This window comes from Triticum urartu, chromosome 4A, assembly GCF_056163025.1.
Source record: "Triticum urartu cultivar PI428250 chromosome 4A, HENAU_Tu73, whole genome shotgun sequence".
In the NCBI taxonomy this organism is placed as follows: domain Eukaryota; kingdom Viridiplantae; phylum Streptophyta; class Magnoliopsida; order Poales; family Poaceae; genus Triticum; species Triticum urartu.
This window is the reverse complement of record NC_141876.1, coordinates 295,721,683-295,735,186: the sequence shown is the minus strand read 5'-3', so window position 1 is coordinate 295,735,186 and position 13,504 is coordinate 295,721,683. Positions and strand designations below refer to the sequence as shown.

The 13,504-nt window shown below is 49.9% G+C and overlaps 1 protein-coding gene across 2 annotated transcripts; it reads right to left on the bottom strand.

Annotated features, from left to right (window-relative positions):
- Positions 1 to 598: 598 nt before the first annotated feature.
- Positions 599 to 8,280, bottom strand: LOC147975636 (uncharacterized). Of its 2 annotated transcripts, XM_087518274.1 has the most exons (4): positions 7,740 to 8,280; positions 4,110 to 4,491; positions 3,843 to 3,957; positions 599 to 3,766 (listed from the first exon to the last, which is right to left on the bottom strand). In XM_087518274.1, exons 2-4 carry the CDS (start codon positions 4,434 to 4,436, stop codon positions 2,901 to 2,903), a joined length of 1,308 nt encoding a protein of 435 aa, XP_087374400.1. In that variant the 5' UTR covers positions 4,437 to 4,491; positions 7,740 to 8,280; the 3' UTR covers positions 599 to 2,900. The 2 variants fall into 2 exon arrangements, 1 of the variants encoding a protein (XP_087374400.1); XR_015600985.1 differs by lacking the exon at positions 4,110 to 4,491.
- Positions 8,281 to 13,504: the final 5,224 nt, after the last annotated feature.

The following is a 13,504-nucleotide window of genomic DNA, read 5'->3' as shown; positions in this document are numbered from 1 at the left end:
AATATTAATCAAGTAGGACGTAGGGTTTTACCTCCATCAAGAGGGCCCGAACCTTGGTAAAACATCGTGTCCCCTGCCTCCTGTTACCATCCGCCTAGACGCACAGTTCGGGACCCCCTACCCGAGATCCGCCGGTTTTGACACCAACAACGGTACACCCAAATACAGGGGTGCCGCACACCCCGTATGTTTCATCGATGAGGTGTTAGACCATGAATTTCCAGAGGGATTCAAACCCGTAAACATAGAGGCGTACGACGGAACGACAGACCCTGGGGTCTGGATTGAGGACTACATCCTCCATATCCACATGGCTCGAGGAGACGATCTCCACGCCATCAAGTACTTACCCCTCAAGCTCAAAGGGCCAGCTCAGCACTGGCTTAAAAGCCTCCCCGAAAACTCCATTGGAAGCTGGGAAGAGCTCGAAGACGCTTTTCGGGCAAATTTTCAAGGGACCTATGTTCGACCACCGTATGCAGACGATTTAAGTCATATAACTCAACAGCCCGGAGAGTCAGCCCGAAAGCTTTGGAACAGGTTTCCACTAAAAAGAACCAAATAGTCGACTGTCCGGACGCCGAAGCCTTAGCAGCTTTCAAGCACAGCGTTCGAGACGAATGGCTTGCCAGACACCTTGGCCAAGAAAAGCCGAGAACAATGGCAGCATTAACAAGCCTCATGACCCACTTTTGTGCGGGCGAGGATAGCTAGTTAGCCCGATGCAGCACCAGCGACCCAAGTACATCCGAAGTCAGGGACAGAAACAGGAAACCACGATGCGGCAAAAACAATCACCGGAATAAAGAAGACAGCCTGAAGAGCACGGCGATAAACGCCGGATTCAAAAGCTCTCGGCCAGGTCAGCAAAAGCTGCGCTCCAAAGGCAACAGAGACGAACTGTCCAGCCTAAACAAGATTTTGGACAAAATATGTCAGATCCACAGCACCCCCGATAAACCTGCAAATCACACCCATAGAGAATGTTGGGTCTTCAAGCAGTCCGGCAAGCTCAACGCCAAACACAAGGGGCAGGATACACCAAGCGAAGACGAGGACGAGCCTCGCAAGCAAAGCACAGGGGAACAGAAGAAACTCCCACCAGAAATCAAAACAGTAAACGTATTACACATGATGAAGGGGAGAAACAAAGCGGCACTCCTAGAGACAGGTGCCCCAGGGCCTATCACCGCGGAGTTCTGCCACTGGTCGTCCCAACCGATCACCTTTGACCATCGGGATTAATCGGCAAGTATCTGGCATGCAGGATGGGCTGCCTTGGTGTTAGACCCGATAATTGACGGATACCACTTCACACGAGTCCCGATGGACGGCGCAATAGTTTAAACCTGATATATCAGGACACGGTCCGCAAAATGAGGATAGACCCAACAAAAATTAGCCATAGCAATACTACCTTTAAAGGAGTAACGCCGGGCCCAGAAGCCCATTGCACGGGCTCCCTGCTACTAGAGGTTATATTCGGCTTTCCCGATAACTTTCGCAACGAAAATTTAACTTTCCACATCGCTCCATCCCAAAGTGGCTATCAAGCACTACTCGAACGCGAAGCTTTTGCTCCCTTTAACGCAATACCGCATTACGCTCCCCTCATGCTTAAGATGTCCGGTCCACGTGGCATCATTACAGTAAATGGAAATATTGACCGCTCCTTGCGCGCGGAAGACCGTGCGGCTGCCTTGGCAGCCGCACACTAAACGGCCTCACCAACTAGAGCATCTGACAGGTCATTAAGACCACGGACGCGGTTAGACGAGTCCGATGCAGCTATATATAATTGATACAGGTTTGATGGCTATACCCCTGTAACAATACAAGGGGCTCAACGCGTGTAAACAAGTGACAATAAGGCTCAACTTTACTCATCTTAAACTGTACATGGTTTATTTAGTATAACCTACCTTTTGCACGACAACTTTTCAGCTAAGTTCCTCTCTTTACATATGACCATCATGCTACACCCGTCCAGAATACGGCACAATGGAGACACAGGCGCAGACGTGCAGCAGGGACCCGTTCCAAGGATTCTTTTTAGATTAAGACCCTGCGTAAACCTTTTTTTACTGTCTCTTGTTGATACACATCCCCCGAATTCTCAATACAATTGAGAAGGATGCTGACGTATTGGCATGTGGCCACGTCAGAATATTGCACGTACCTGGACACCAGGGGCTTATTACAAAGGGCACTGTTTAGCCCGGTTTACATCATAAAGACCGAATACCTTAGGGAGTGTTCGGCGTCGCGAGTTTGGCCTTATATGCATCAGCTCCGAATCATGTCTTTGGTCAAATGTTGGGTTTGCCCGGCTCCTGTGTTTTGCTGCCTTACGTTCCGCTTTATCGACTAAGGCGGCACCAGGAGAACTACTACGATTGTGCCCTGGTTCATCCGGATGAGCACCTCAGTAGAGAAAGACGAAAACTGACTATCATGATATTACGTGAGACTGGTCAACCACTCGATGACCTAGCGGAATCTTCGGGATTCCTCCACCTTAACGAAGGGCCGTTTCCTGGCCAGGCATGTACGCGCCCCGAATTCGGATGAGCGCGGAGCCACCAGGGGCTATATAGTAGCCCCACCGTCAAACTCCTCTGGCTAAGTGGAAGTGTTAAAGAATTATAGTCTGATTGCCTAGTTCGCTATGCTATCACCTCCTTAATGGACCAAGATGTTGGATCAAGTGTGAACATGTGTCTTCTGCGAACACCCCCGCATTATATGCGTGGGGCTGAAGCCGACGACTGCCATCTTTCAGGTTATATACATATATACATAAACGGCCGCACATGAGGCATCATAGTACTTTCGGGCAAAAGTATAAATACAGCCTTGATAAACTCAATAAAATATTGTTTTTACAATGGGAATACATGTCACTCAAACATAATATTCTTCAAGCACTGAGCCTCTATCAAACGAGTGCCTTCAAGAACTTCAAAGTAGTGCTCGGCAGCCACTCGGCCTATGGCCGAACCCTGTGCCGCAACAGTGGTGGCATCCATCTTCACCCAGTATGTTTTGACATGGGCAAGGGCCATCCGCGAGCCTTCTATGCACGCCGACCTCTTTACAGCATCGATGAGTGGCACAGCACCAAGGAATTGTTGCACTAAGCTAAAGTAGCTATTCGGCCTTCGCCCCTTCGGCCACAGATGATCCACAACGGACCTCATGGCAAGTCCAGATAACCTATGGAGCTCGGCCCACTCGGCCATTTGCTCATTCAACAGCAGCGGACGGGCTGGAGCATGAAACTGTGACCAAAACAGTTTTTCCACTTCTTGATCTTTTCGATCCTTAAAGTACTCGGCGACATCAGCAGCACTTGCAGCCAAATCCACATAGGCGTCCGCAGAACTCCATAGCCGGTCCAGAGGTGCATACTTCAGATCCCCGAACTTAGTCCGCAACAAGAAGGGTTTCCCAGATACAATATCCGCAGCTTGATGCAGCTCCTCCTTCGCCGCTCTAATTTTGGAGCGGGCTTCCTTGGCAGCAACCGGGGCTTTTTCCAGGTCCGTCGCCTTCGCCCGGATTTCTTCTTCAAGAAGCTGGTAACGGTCAGTAACATCTTTTAACTCTACAGCCATCTTGGCTATTTTTTCTTTGCTCTCGCAATGCGCGGCATGTTCGGCCCTTAACTCTTCGGTCGCCTTTAAAGCAGCCGCATTGCTACTCCTTGCTTGCTCCTTGGCTCGGGCAAGCTCTGCCCGAAGGGTCTCCATGGTGGCAGCTCCATCTGCAGTCACAACATATTAAAGATACGAGCATCATGCTGCTCTCATTATGTGACAATCACCAGAAAAATCACTTACCCTGTGCCTCGTCAAGCCGCTTGTTAGCAAGCACGATGTCGGCATCTGCCGCATCCACCTGCCGCTTTAGTTCGACAAACCCATCAGTCCGGCTAGCCACCGAAGCTTCAACCACCTGCACATAAAGGCGGTCTGGTTATTACCTGGGACTATGATCCTCTGTTTGCCACCGTTTTCGACGACAACCAGAGTCTCAGAGGCTACTATCTACACAGGGCACATCTAAAAATGTGCGGTACTGTCAAAAATGTACATCATTTCGTGTACCTCAAAACCCGTCAGTAGACTCATAAAGGCTTCATGCAACCCGCTTTCGGTGGACGAAATCCTTTCAATCACTATACCCATCAATGTGCGGTGCTCTTTTGAGATAGTCGCTTGCTCTAGCAGATCCCTCAGTACGTCCGACCGCACACCAGACGGTGTCGGATTCTTTTGATTGCTCTCATCAAGAGCCGGATACTGAGGACTTCGGGTGGCCATAGGATTACCTTCTGGCCTTGCCGGATCAAGAGAAACCCTCCGCGACGACACCTCGGGGTCACCCGCCTCATGAGGCGGTATGGCATGGGGAGGCGTTTGGCTCTCCATCATCTCTGGAAGAAGATCCCCTGAAGACTAGCTCTGCTGAGAAGGGCTAAGATCCGAACTGCAAGATAAATGCCTCGGTTATTTTCCTCAAAGGTAAAGCGAGATATTTTCATTATTAAGTACCCTTTTATTTACAGCTCGGTGGAGGGCTGATCCCCTTGAGGGCATAGTGCGGCCAGGGTATCCCCCAGGGCAGGACCCTCCGACGGAGATTTCTTCCCTCGTTTGGAGACCATTGTCTCCGGGTCCTCAGAGGTGGTTCTCTTCCTTCCCTGGGGAGAGGAAGTTTCAGCTCCTCCTCCCCGGCTAACCTCCTTCGCGGAGGCACTAGCCTCCTTGTTCCCCCCTTTATCTTCTACTGAGGGCGCTTGATAAGGCGCGATCTCCAGCATCCTGGTTAGCACGGGATTTGGTGAGGTCTCAGGGAGGGGGGCCGAACTCCTATCAACTTTGCCTTCGCTATCCAATCCTGGGTCAAAGAGTGGCTTTTTTAGGGCAATGTTGCGATAAATAAACGGACAGTGTGTTCGGATGCGGGGCTACTTACTTGGGTGTCCGGGCGATTGCAGCTCAGACCTGCATCCTCATTAATGTCCGGACACATTATTTGTGGTCCGTAGAACAATTTGTACATCTCTTCGTGCGTCATGCCGAGAAAATGTTGAATAGCTTGCGGTCCTTCCGGGTTGAATTCCCACATGCGAAGGGGCCGGCGTTTGCAAGGCTGGACTTGACGAACTAGCATAACTTGCACTACCATAACCAGATTAAAATCTCTCTCAAAGAGATCTCGGATACGGCTTTGCAGTATTGGCACGTCCTTGGCTGGACCCCAACTCAGCCCCCTGCTGATCCATGACATCAGTTGTGGTGGGGGGCCTGAGCGAAAGGTGGGGGCAGCTACCCACTTGGCACTTCGGGGAGCTGTGATGTAGAACCACTCCCGCTGCCACAATCCAGACACCTCTGGGAAGAAACCCTCAGGCCATGGAGCGTCAGCGATTTTGCTTATTAAAGCGCCTTCGCACGCTGCGTGCTACCCCTCGATCATCTTCGGCTTCACATCGAAGGTCTTAAGCCACGGGCCGAATGAGGGGTAATGCGGAGGAAGGCCTCGCATACGACAATAAATGTCGAGATGTGAAGAAGGGAATCCGGGGCCAGATCATGAAAATCTAGCCCATAATAGAATATAAGACCCCTAACAAAGGGATCCAGAGCGAGGCCTAGTCCTCGGAGGAAGTGGGAGACGAACATGACGCTCTTGTTGGGTTCGGGAGTAGGGACGACTTGCCCTCGGGCAGGCAGCCGATGCGAAATTTCGGGGGTCGGAATCTGGCCTCTCTCAACTTCTTGATGTCCTCCTCCATGATGGAGGAAGGCATCCACCGACCTTGAAGATTGGATCCGGACATAGTTGAAGGTCCGAAGTGCCTAAACCTGAGCTTTGGGTGTTGGAACTCGAGGCGGGAGGCAGATTCGATTAAGATCGAGAGGAAAAGGCCTTGTCCCCTTTATAAAGAGGGTGAATATCAAGCGTCCTCCTCGTGGTCATTTGGGACTTGCCTAAGATCTAGGAGTCCTACCAATAGGCACAGTTGGGTTACCCACATCCGTATTGATGAGAATCCTATAATAAAGGGGACACGATCTCTGCTTCGACAAGACGTGCCAAGGAAACCGCCTTGCGAAACACGCTAAGATTGGTTATGAAAAACGATTCGAATAAAGACCTGGCTGTGGTGTGATGTCACACTACGGGGTACGTCAGCAGATTAGATTTATGGAAATATTATTCTCTCTACGGTGGTATGTGGAACTTGTTTTGCAGAGCCGGACACGATCCTCATGTTCAAAATCTTATATGAAGTATTCAGAGGAGGTACCCGCCTTGCAATGCCGAAGACAATCTGCGCGCCGGACTCATCATCATTGAAACCTGGTTCAGGGGCTACTGAGGGAGTCCTGGATTAGGGGGTATCCGGACAACCGGATTATATCCTTTAGCCGGACTGTTGGACTATAAAGATACAAGATTAAAGACTTCGTCCAGTGTCTGGATGGGACTCTCCTTGGCGTGGAAGGCAAGCTTGGCAATACGGATATGTAGATCTCCTTCCTTGTAACCAACTCTGTGTAACCCTAACCCCCTCCGGTGTCTATATAAACCGGAGGGTTTAGTCCGTAGGACAAACAACAACAATCATACCATAGGCTAGCTTCTAGGGTTTAGCCTCTTCGATCCCGTGATAGATCAACTCTTGTATTACTCATATTATTAAGAACAATCAAGCAGGACGTAGGGTATTATCTCCATCAAGAGGGCCCGAACCTGGGTAAAACATCGTGTCCCCTGCCTCTTGTTACCATCCGTCTAGACGCACAGTTCGGAACCCCCTACCCGAAATCCGCCGATTTTGACACCGACAGCCACGATCATCAAAATGGTCACAGTGCTCCCTTATTTCACTCCTCTCACGGTGCTCTCGATGGTGGCGATCACTGGCCGTATCCCGATCACCACAATCATTACCCCAGCACAACCTCATTACCCGAGTGCATCTATATATGATTTCCTTTCCAGGGGAGTGGAACTAAAAGCACAATCCAGAGTAGCACCGACTTGGGCCGAAACTGAAATCTAACCAGCCTCGAATCCGCAACTAAATATGACGCGTGCAGCAATCTATAAACCGAAGTAATTAGAGCCGACCTTATCCAAAATTCCCCAAATCGATGTGAGCCAGCCGGCCCATCCCCCACTTGCACGCTTTGGCTGAACCCCCCATCCCAAGCGCGAAAAATAATAGATGATAAAGCTAGCCAGTGATCCAGCAAGCGGGCGTCGCTGCTGCGCTTGGCCAGCAGGAACATTTTTTTATATCAAAAAGTATTGGAGAGATCAGAGATAAAAACTGAATTAACAACTTATTCACTAGATCTTCTAAAACAACTTATTCATTATATGTTCGCCAAATAAAGCCTTGCGCAGTTAGAGAGCAATGTTGATATGTTGTCACAGCCAGATCTTGTAGTAATCGATACAAATGCCACATATTTTCAAATTATTGTGGAGTGATGGTGTTTTAAAGTATAAGTGTGACCCAGAACGCATGCTACTCTATGCAATGAGGAATCAAACAGAACTCTTAATTAATAATAGCAATACAGAGAATTTCACATGAGAAATTACAAACTTAGGAGTATAATAATTATATTTGTAACCCACGTAATGTAACTATAACTGTAAATTCATAATTAAAGGGCGCGGCCTTTTGGTATGTGCATCAGTAAACTGTAGTTTACCTGCAGCTGAGACTCCTAGCGTCTTCGCTGATCGATCATTCGGTGGCTTGCTGCCGGTCGATTGTGGGATGGAAAACGCCTTCAACCCTCGCAGTGGTGCTGGGCATCTGCCGTTCGAGCCAAGTGGGTGGAACACGCCGCCGCCGCCGCCATCGATTTGATGCAGCATGCGCGGCACGTTCACGGCAAGCTGCAGAACTTGAGGGCTCACGTTCGCCACCGATCTCAAACCTCAGCCGGCCGGCGAGCCGTACCCGTTCGCCGCGCCTCTCACCCTCTCCTCCTGCCACCGGTGAGGAGGTCTCGCCCTCTCCTCCTCTTGTTCCTCTCTGTGGCCGTTCGCTGCGGTTCGGCAATTGGCCCAACGCTGAAGGCCACGCGTGAAGGGGAGACGCGCCAGTCAGGGAGGCGTGAATGGCGGCGCCGGTAGGACGGCAGGGGCAGGCAAACGGCGGCGCGGGCGTGAGATTTGTTTTGGCTTTTCTGTTGCGGGGAGAGGGGGAGTTGTTTTTTTTACGTGGGAAGTTTTGCGCCGATAGTCGCGGCCGCTTTTCAGCGTTTTCCGCTCGAGGTAATTGCTATGCGCACATTTGACTTGGGATTAGTATAATGTAGATGGTTAGATTTAATCAAGTGGATTAATCTGATGGTGTTTTTTACCTGATTAATCTGATGGTGTTATCTTTGCTGTATACATTTATGGGGTGTCCGCAAAAAAGAAAATGTTCGCGTGTTTAATAGCACTTTCTCCCTCCCAAAATTTTTGTCTTAGATTTGTTTAAATACAGATGTATCAAGTCACGTTTTAGTATTAGATACATCCGTGTCAAGACAAATCGAAACAAAAATTTTGGGACGGAGGGAGTAGTATAGATGAAATAATTTGAAAAAAATGATATTTCAAAGCAATATAACCTTGTTTAGGGTTTAGAGTTTAGGGTTCAAATGAATAAGGTCGCCAGCTAAACAATAAACATCCAGAAAAATCGGAACAATGACCATGTTTAGTTGGAGTTTTTACATGTATTATTGTTTTCGTTGACTAAAAGGCAAAATAAAGGGCTCGAGCAACCCGTGGAATGGGCAAACGAAACAGAAACAACAAGAGACGTGTGTAGGAGTACGTACTCCCAGGAGTACAGCTAAATCGTCTCACAACCGTCATCTTCCCTCTAAACTAGATCGGGAGATTCACGATGAAATTGTCTCACGTCCATCATCCTCCCTAAGTACGGCAGTAGGCGGCGTGCAGGAAGCTCGCATCCATGGCCGTGGAGAGGCTCGATCTCGCGGGTGAAGGTCGGGAAGAGGGACAACGGAACTGCTTTGTCAGCACCGACGATGGAGGAAGCAGGCGACGGGAGCCATGGCCGATCAGGAGCAGCGTGCAAGTTCAGAGGGGTGGCTCGTCGGTCGGGGCTTGCCACCCGGGTCAGGATGGCACGAGCTGCAGCCTGGTAGGGGTGGTCGTCGCGCGAAAGTAGGGGTCGCGACCGGTGCTAGAGTGTTGTCGCCGGACTATCTAGTTGTAGGTACAACTAGGTTTGCACTACAATTTCGAAAATCATTTCAGAAAGCAGCAAAAACCTGGCCATTTTTGAACACAACTAACAGAATCCTCATGTGGCCCTCCCTTTAAAACTACTGGGTTATACTCTTGCCTTGGAACACATGTACAAATGGGATGGGTTGATGAGACAGTCGATCTATGTTAGTCTCGATCTCACATTTTGATCTTGAGATGGGGTGATCTCAACATTTTTCATCTTACCAGACAATTCGTGGAGGGTTCCTCCGCGCCAGAGTAGATCCAACATAATCATGTCATTTTTGTTTCAACAAAAACCATAAAGATTCAACTATGTAAATTAACAACCACACCAATTTCGTTTTGAGATCTTTTGTGTTAGGAACGTGTTGTTTCATCATGGATCTACAATTGTGTATCTTTGTTTGCTCCCTAGTTGCCATGACAAAATTGAAACTTGGGATATATGTCAAATATTTGTGCCCTTGCCCGTCAGATCCGTCCAGCATCGGATCCCGACACGAGGGGGTGGAAGAGCCCTGCCACCGCAGTCGCTAGCCAGGATTCACCCGGTCACGCCCCTTGGCAGCGACAAGGGAGGGGAGGAGCGAACGGCAGGGCGCTGGGAGGCGTCTAGTGTGCATGCATATCAAAATGGATGGGATAGCTGAAAGGATCGATATGGTTGACTAGAGGGGGGTGAATAGGCAACTACCAATTTTTAACTTTTCTTTGTCAAATTAAACTTTGCATCAAAGTAGGTTGTCTAGATGTGCAACTAGGTGAGCAACCTATATGATGCAAAACCAACAAGCAAGCTAGCAAGCAAGAGAAGTAACACTAAAGAGCTTGCACAAGTAAAAGGTAAGAGATAACCAAGAGTGGATTCGGTGAAGACGAGGATGTGTTACCGAAGTTCCTTCCCTTCGAGGGGAAGTACGTCTCCGTTGGAGCGGTGTGGAGGCCCGATGCTCCCCAAGAAGCCACTAGGGCCACCGTATTCTCCTCACGCCCTCACACAATGCGAGATGCCGTGATTCCACTATTGGTGCCCTTGAAGGCGGCGACCGAACCTTTACAAACAAGGTTGGGGCAATCTCCACAACTTAATCGGAGGCTCCCAACAAAACCACGAAGCTTCACCACAATGGACTATGGCTCCGTGGTGACCTCAACCGTCTAGGGTGCTCAAACACCCAAGAGTAACAAGATCCGCTAGGGATGAGTGGGGGAATCGAAAATCCCTTGGTGGAAGTATAGATCGGGGCCTTCTCAACCACTCCCGAGCAAATCAACAAGTTTGATTGGCTAGAGAGATAGATCGGGCGAAAATGGAGCTTGGAGCATTTAATGGAGCTTGAGCAATAAATGGAGCTTAGGGAGGAAGAGGTAGGTCAAAGAGAAGAAGGGGACTCCCTTTTATAGTGGGGGCAACAATCCAACCTTTGCCCCTCACCAACCAGCCCCGCACAGGGCGGTACTACCGCTGAGAGGGGGCGGTACTATCGCCAGGTCAGCGATGCTGCCGTGCCAGCCAGCGGCACTGCCGCGCAGAGGAGACTAGTAGGGAATAGGACCCAATGCGGTACTACCGCGGTGGTAGGGGCGGTACTACCGCTCCTGGAACGGTACTACCGCCTCTAAAACCGCAACTAGTGCCGCAAAACCCGACACGAGAAAAAGACCCCTCGAGTCGAGGCGGTAGGAGCCTCACAGCCCAGCGGTACTACGGCAGCGGGGTCACGGGCGGTACTACCGCCGTGGAGCAGTACTGCCGCTTGTGACCCTTTGGCCGTACTACCACTGGTAGTGCGGTACTACCGCTGCGGCACAGAAGAGAGAAAGAGAATCTCTCCAAAGAGGCTGAGGACGAGGCGGAGGTGCCAGGCACCCCAGCGGTACTACTGTTGTGGAGCGGTACTGCCGCTTGTGGCTCCTCAGTGGTACTACCGCTGGGTTGCGCGGTACTACCGCTTGGACCCAGTCAGGACAAGGAAGAGAGGAGAGATCTCTACAATGGAATGGAAAAGCTCGGAGGGTGAGAAGCTGATGTGTACGTGTTGATTCCACCCATGCAATACCCCAGCGGACCCCCTCTTGATAGTACGGTGCCCTCTACGCAACTAGTCCACCGAGAAAGAAACGAAAGAGCTACACCGTCTTGAAATACACTCCGAGGGGAAGGAAACGTCTCGTGCCAGGGGAGAATCTGTGAATTATTCAAGGCACAAGATTAGTCCGCAAACATGTTGTCATCAATCACCAAAACTACCTTGAGAGAGATATGCCGTAACAATCTCCCCCTTTTTGGTGGACTGATAACAACTAGGGATTTGCGCAAGGAAAAGAAATAAAAGAAGAAAACTCTGAACTACAAAATATAGACGGGCTCCCCCAGAATGTGTGCACCTAGATAGGAGCATTCGGAGCAAGACACACACATTCGGATCAACACTCGCCCTATATTTTATAGTCCAACAATACTAAGCACAAGATATATGAGAGAAGAGAATAAAACAGGACAAGCATGCATCTCATAATAAACTACAGTAATGAATAGACATAAGTAATAAGGTAGCGATAGGGAGCATATGTCTCACTCCATATGTCTAGAACTTAGGTCTCACAGGCACCAAACTAAACCAAATAAAGACACCGAGAGAACACACAAGAAACCACAAGACGACTCAAAGCACGGCAATAACACAAATCCCTACACTCTCTCCCCCTTTGGCAGCGAGAAGCCAAAAATGGCAAAGAGGGATGCTACGACTCCAGGTGATGGGAAGATGAAGATCTCGAACATCACATCTCTGCATCTTCATCGTGGGTCGAAAACTGCTCGGCATCGGAGTCGGTCCAATGGCAATGCTGATGAATCCAGTCCTCCTCTTCAGTGATCTAACCCTCAGACCCACTGGCAACTGTCACTCCCATCTGACGCATGAGCTCCATGTGGCGCGTCCTGGCATGCTTCTCCGCCACATGAGTCATGTACTGACCATGAGACTCCATGCAGAAAAACTTCTTCATCTTGCGTTTAAGCTTCTGTGCCCATGACGGTTCTATACTAGAGGACCCAAGGTCCTCCTCATGATCATCAATAGGAGCCCCACCCTCGGCCCCCATGGCAGCAGCAGCAGCAGACGGATCCCCCATGGCGGCAGCAGCAGCAGATGAACCCCTGTGTGAGGCGCTGGGGTGGCCCAATTGTCCTTCTTCCTCAGACGCTTGATCTCATGAGAAACCAAGTCTCCAGTTTCTAGCAACACTCTGGGATAAGTCTGTGCCCAGGCCCTCTCAATGAGCCTCATGATGAATGGACCATATATAGGGCACTTGCGCTCAGACACGGCAGAGAGAAGTACAGACCACATGACATGAGAAATATCCAGGCTCTCTCCAGTGCTTGCTTCCTTCTCATGCTGACAGAAAAGGAGCATGTCCACGAGGTAAGAGTGGACCATATCCAGATTCCCGATCCGATGGAAGAGAGTCTCACGGAAGATGTGATGAAGAATGTCCAGATACGGAGACAGCTCATAGGTCTTCTTCTCAGTTACTGGGTGAACTTTCACGGTGCAGTAGGGCCAAAGGGCTTGCTTGTGGGTGGATGTTGCATTGCGGTGAGGGCGGAAACCGACAGGAGTCTCAAGCCCGTTATCCACCACATCAAGTAACTCCATGAAAGCCTTCCACTTGACGGAAAGCAGCTTGCCATTGGTCATCCATGTCAGAGTCCTGTCGACATCCGTCCCAAGATGGACGGTGGCATAGAATTGAGCCACCAAATCCGCATCGAAATCCTTGTTGAATTGCATGATCCTGAGAATGTTCAGCTGAGTGCACATCTGAAGGGCTTTGCCAAAGTACTCCGGGTCATTCTCCATAGCATCAGTGTCAATGGAGCGAACATCAACAAAGAGATTCTTCTTGGCCTTGATCACATCAAAGTAGATGGCAAACTGAAAACGGTTCCAGAACGGGCGGTTGACCAAAGTGGGTTCTTGGTCCACCGCATAGGGGTTGCGGCTCCACTTCTCCCAAAACTCCTTGTTGGTCATCTCAGTCACAGTCTTCCCTTTTGGCTTGTTGGCGGATCTCTTCGTTTGCTGAGGAGGTGGAGGAACACTTGCAGAAGCGCTTGCTGGAGGCGATTGGGTGCTCGAGGAACCACCGGCTGGCTCAGAGGTGCGGTAGCGTTTTGATGTTGCACGCCCGGGGTTGATACGGCGAG

What these genes read in the sequence shown, in the direction of transcription:
- LOC147975636 (XM_087518274.1), bottom strand. Translation starts at nt 4,436, where the DNA reads ATGATGGAGAGCCAAACGCCTCCCCATGCCATACCGCCTCATGAGGCG. An exon ending in GTCTACTGACGGGTTTTGAG is followed by an intron (nt 3,958 to 4,109) that starts GTACACGAAATG and finishes CTTTATGTGCAG; the next exon opens with GTGGTTGAAGCTTCGGTGGC. An exon ending in GCGGCTTGACGAGGCACAGG is followed by an intron (nt 3,767 to 3,842) that starts GTAAGTGATTTT and finishes TTGTGACTGCAG; the next exon opens with ATGGAGCTGCCACCATGGAG.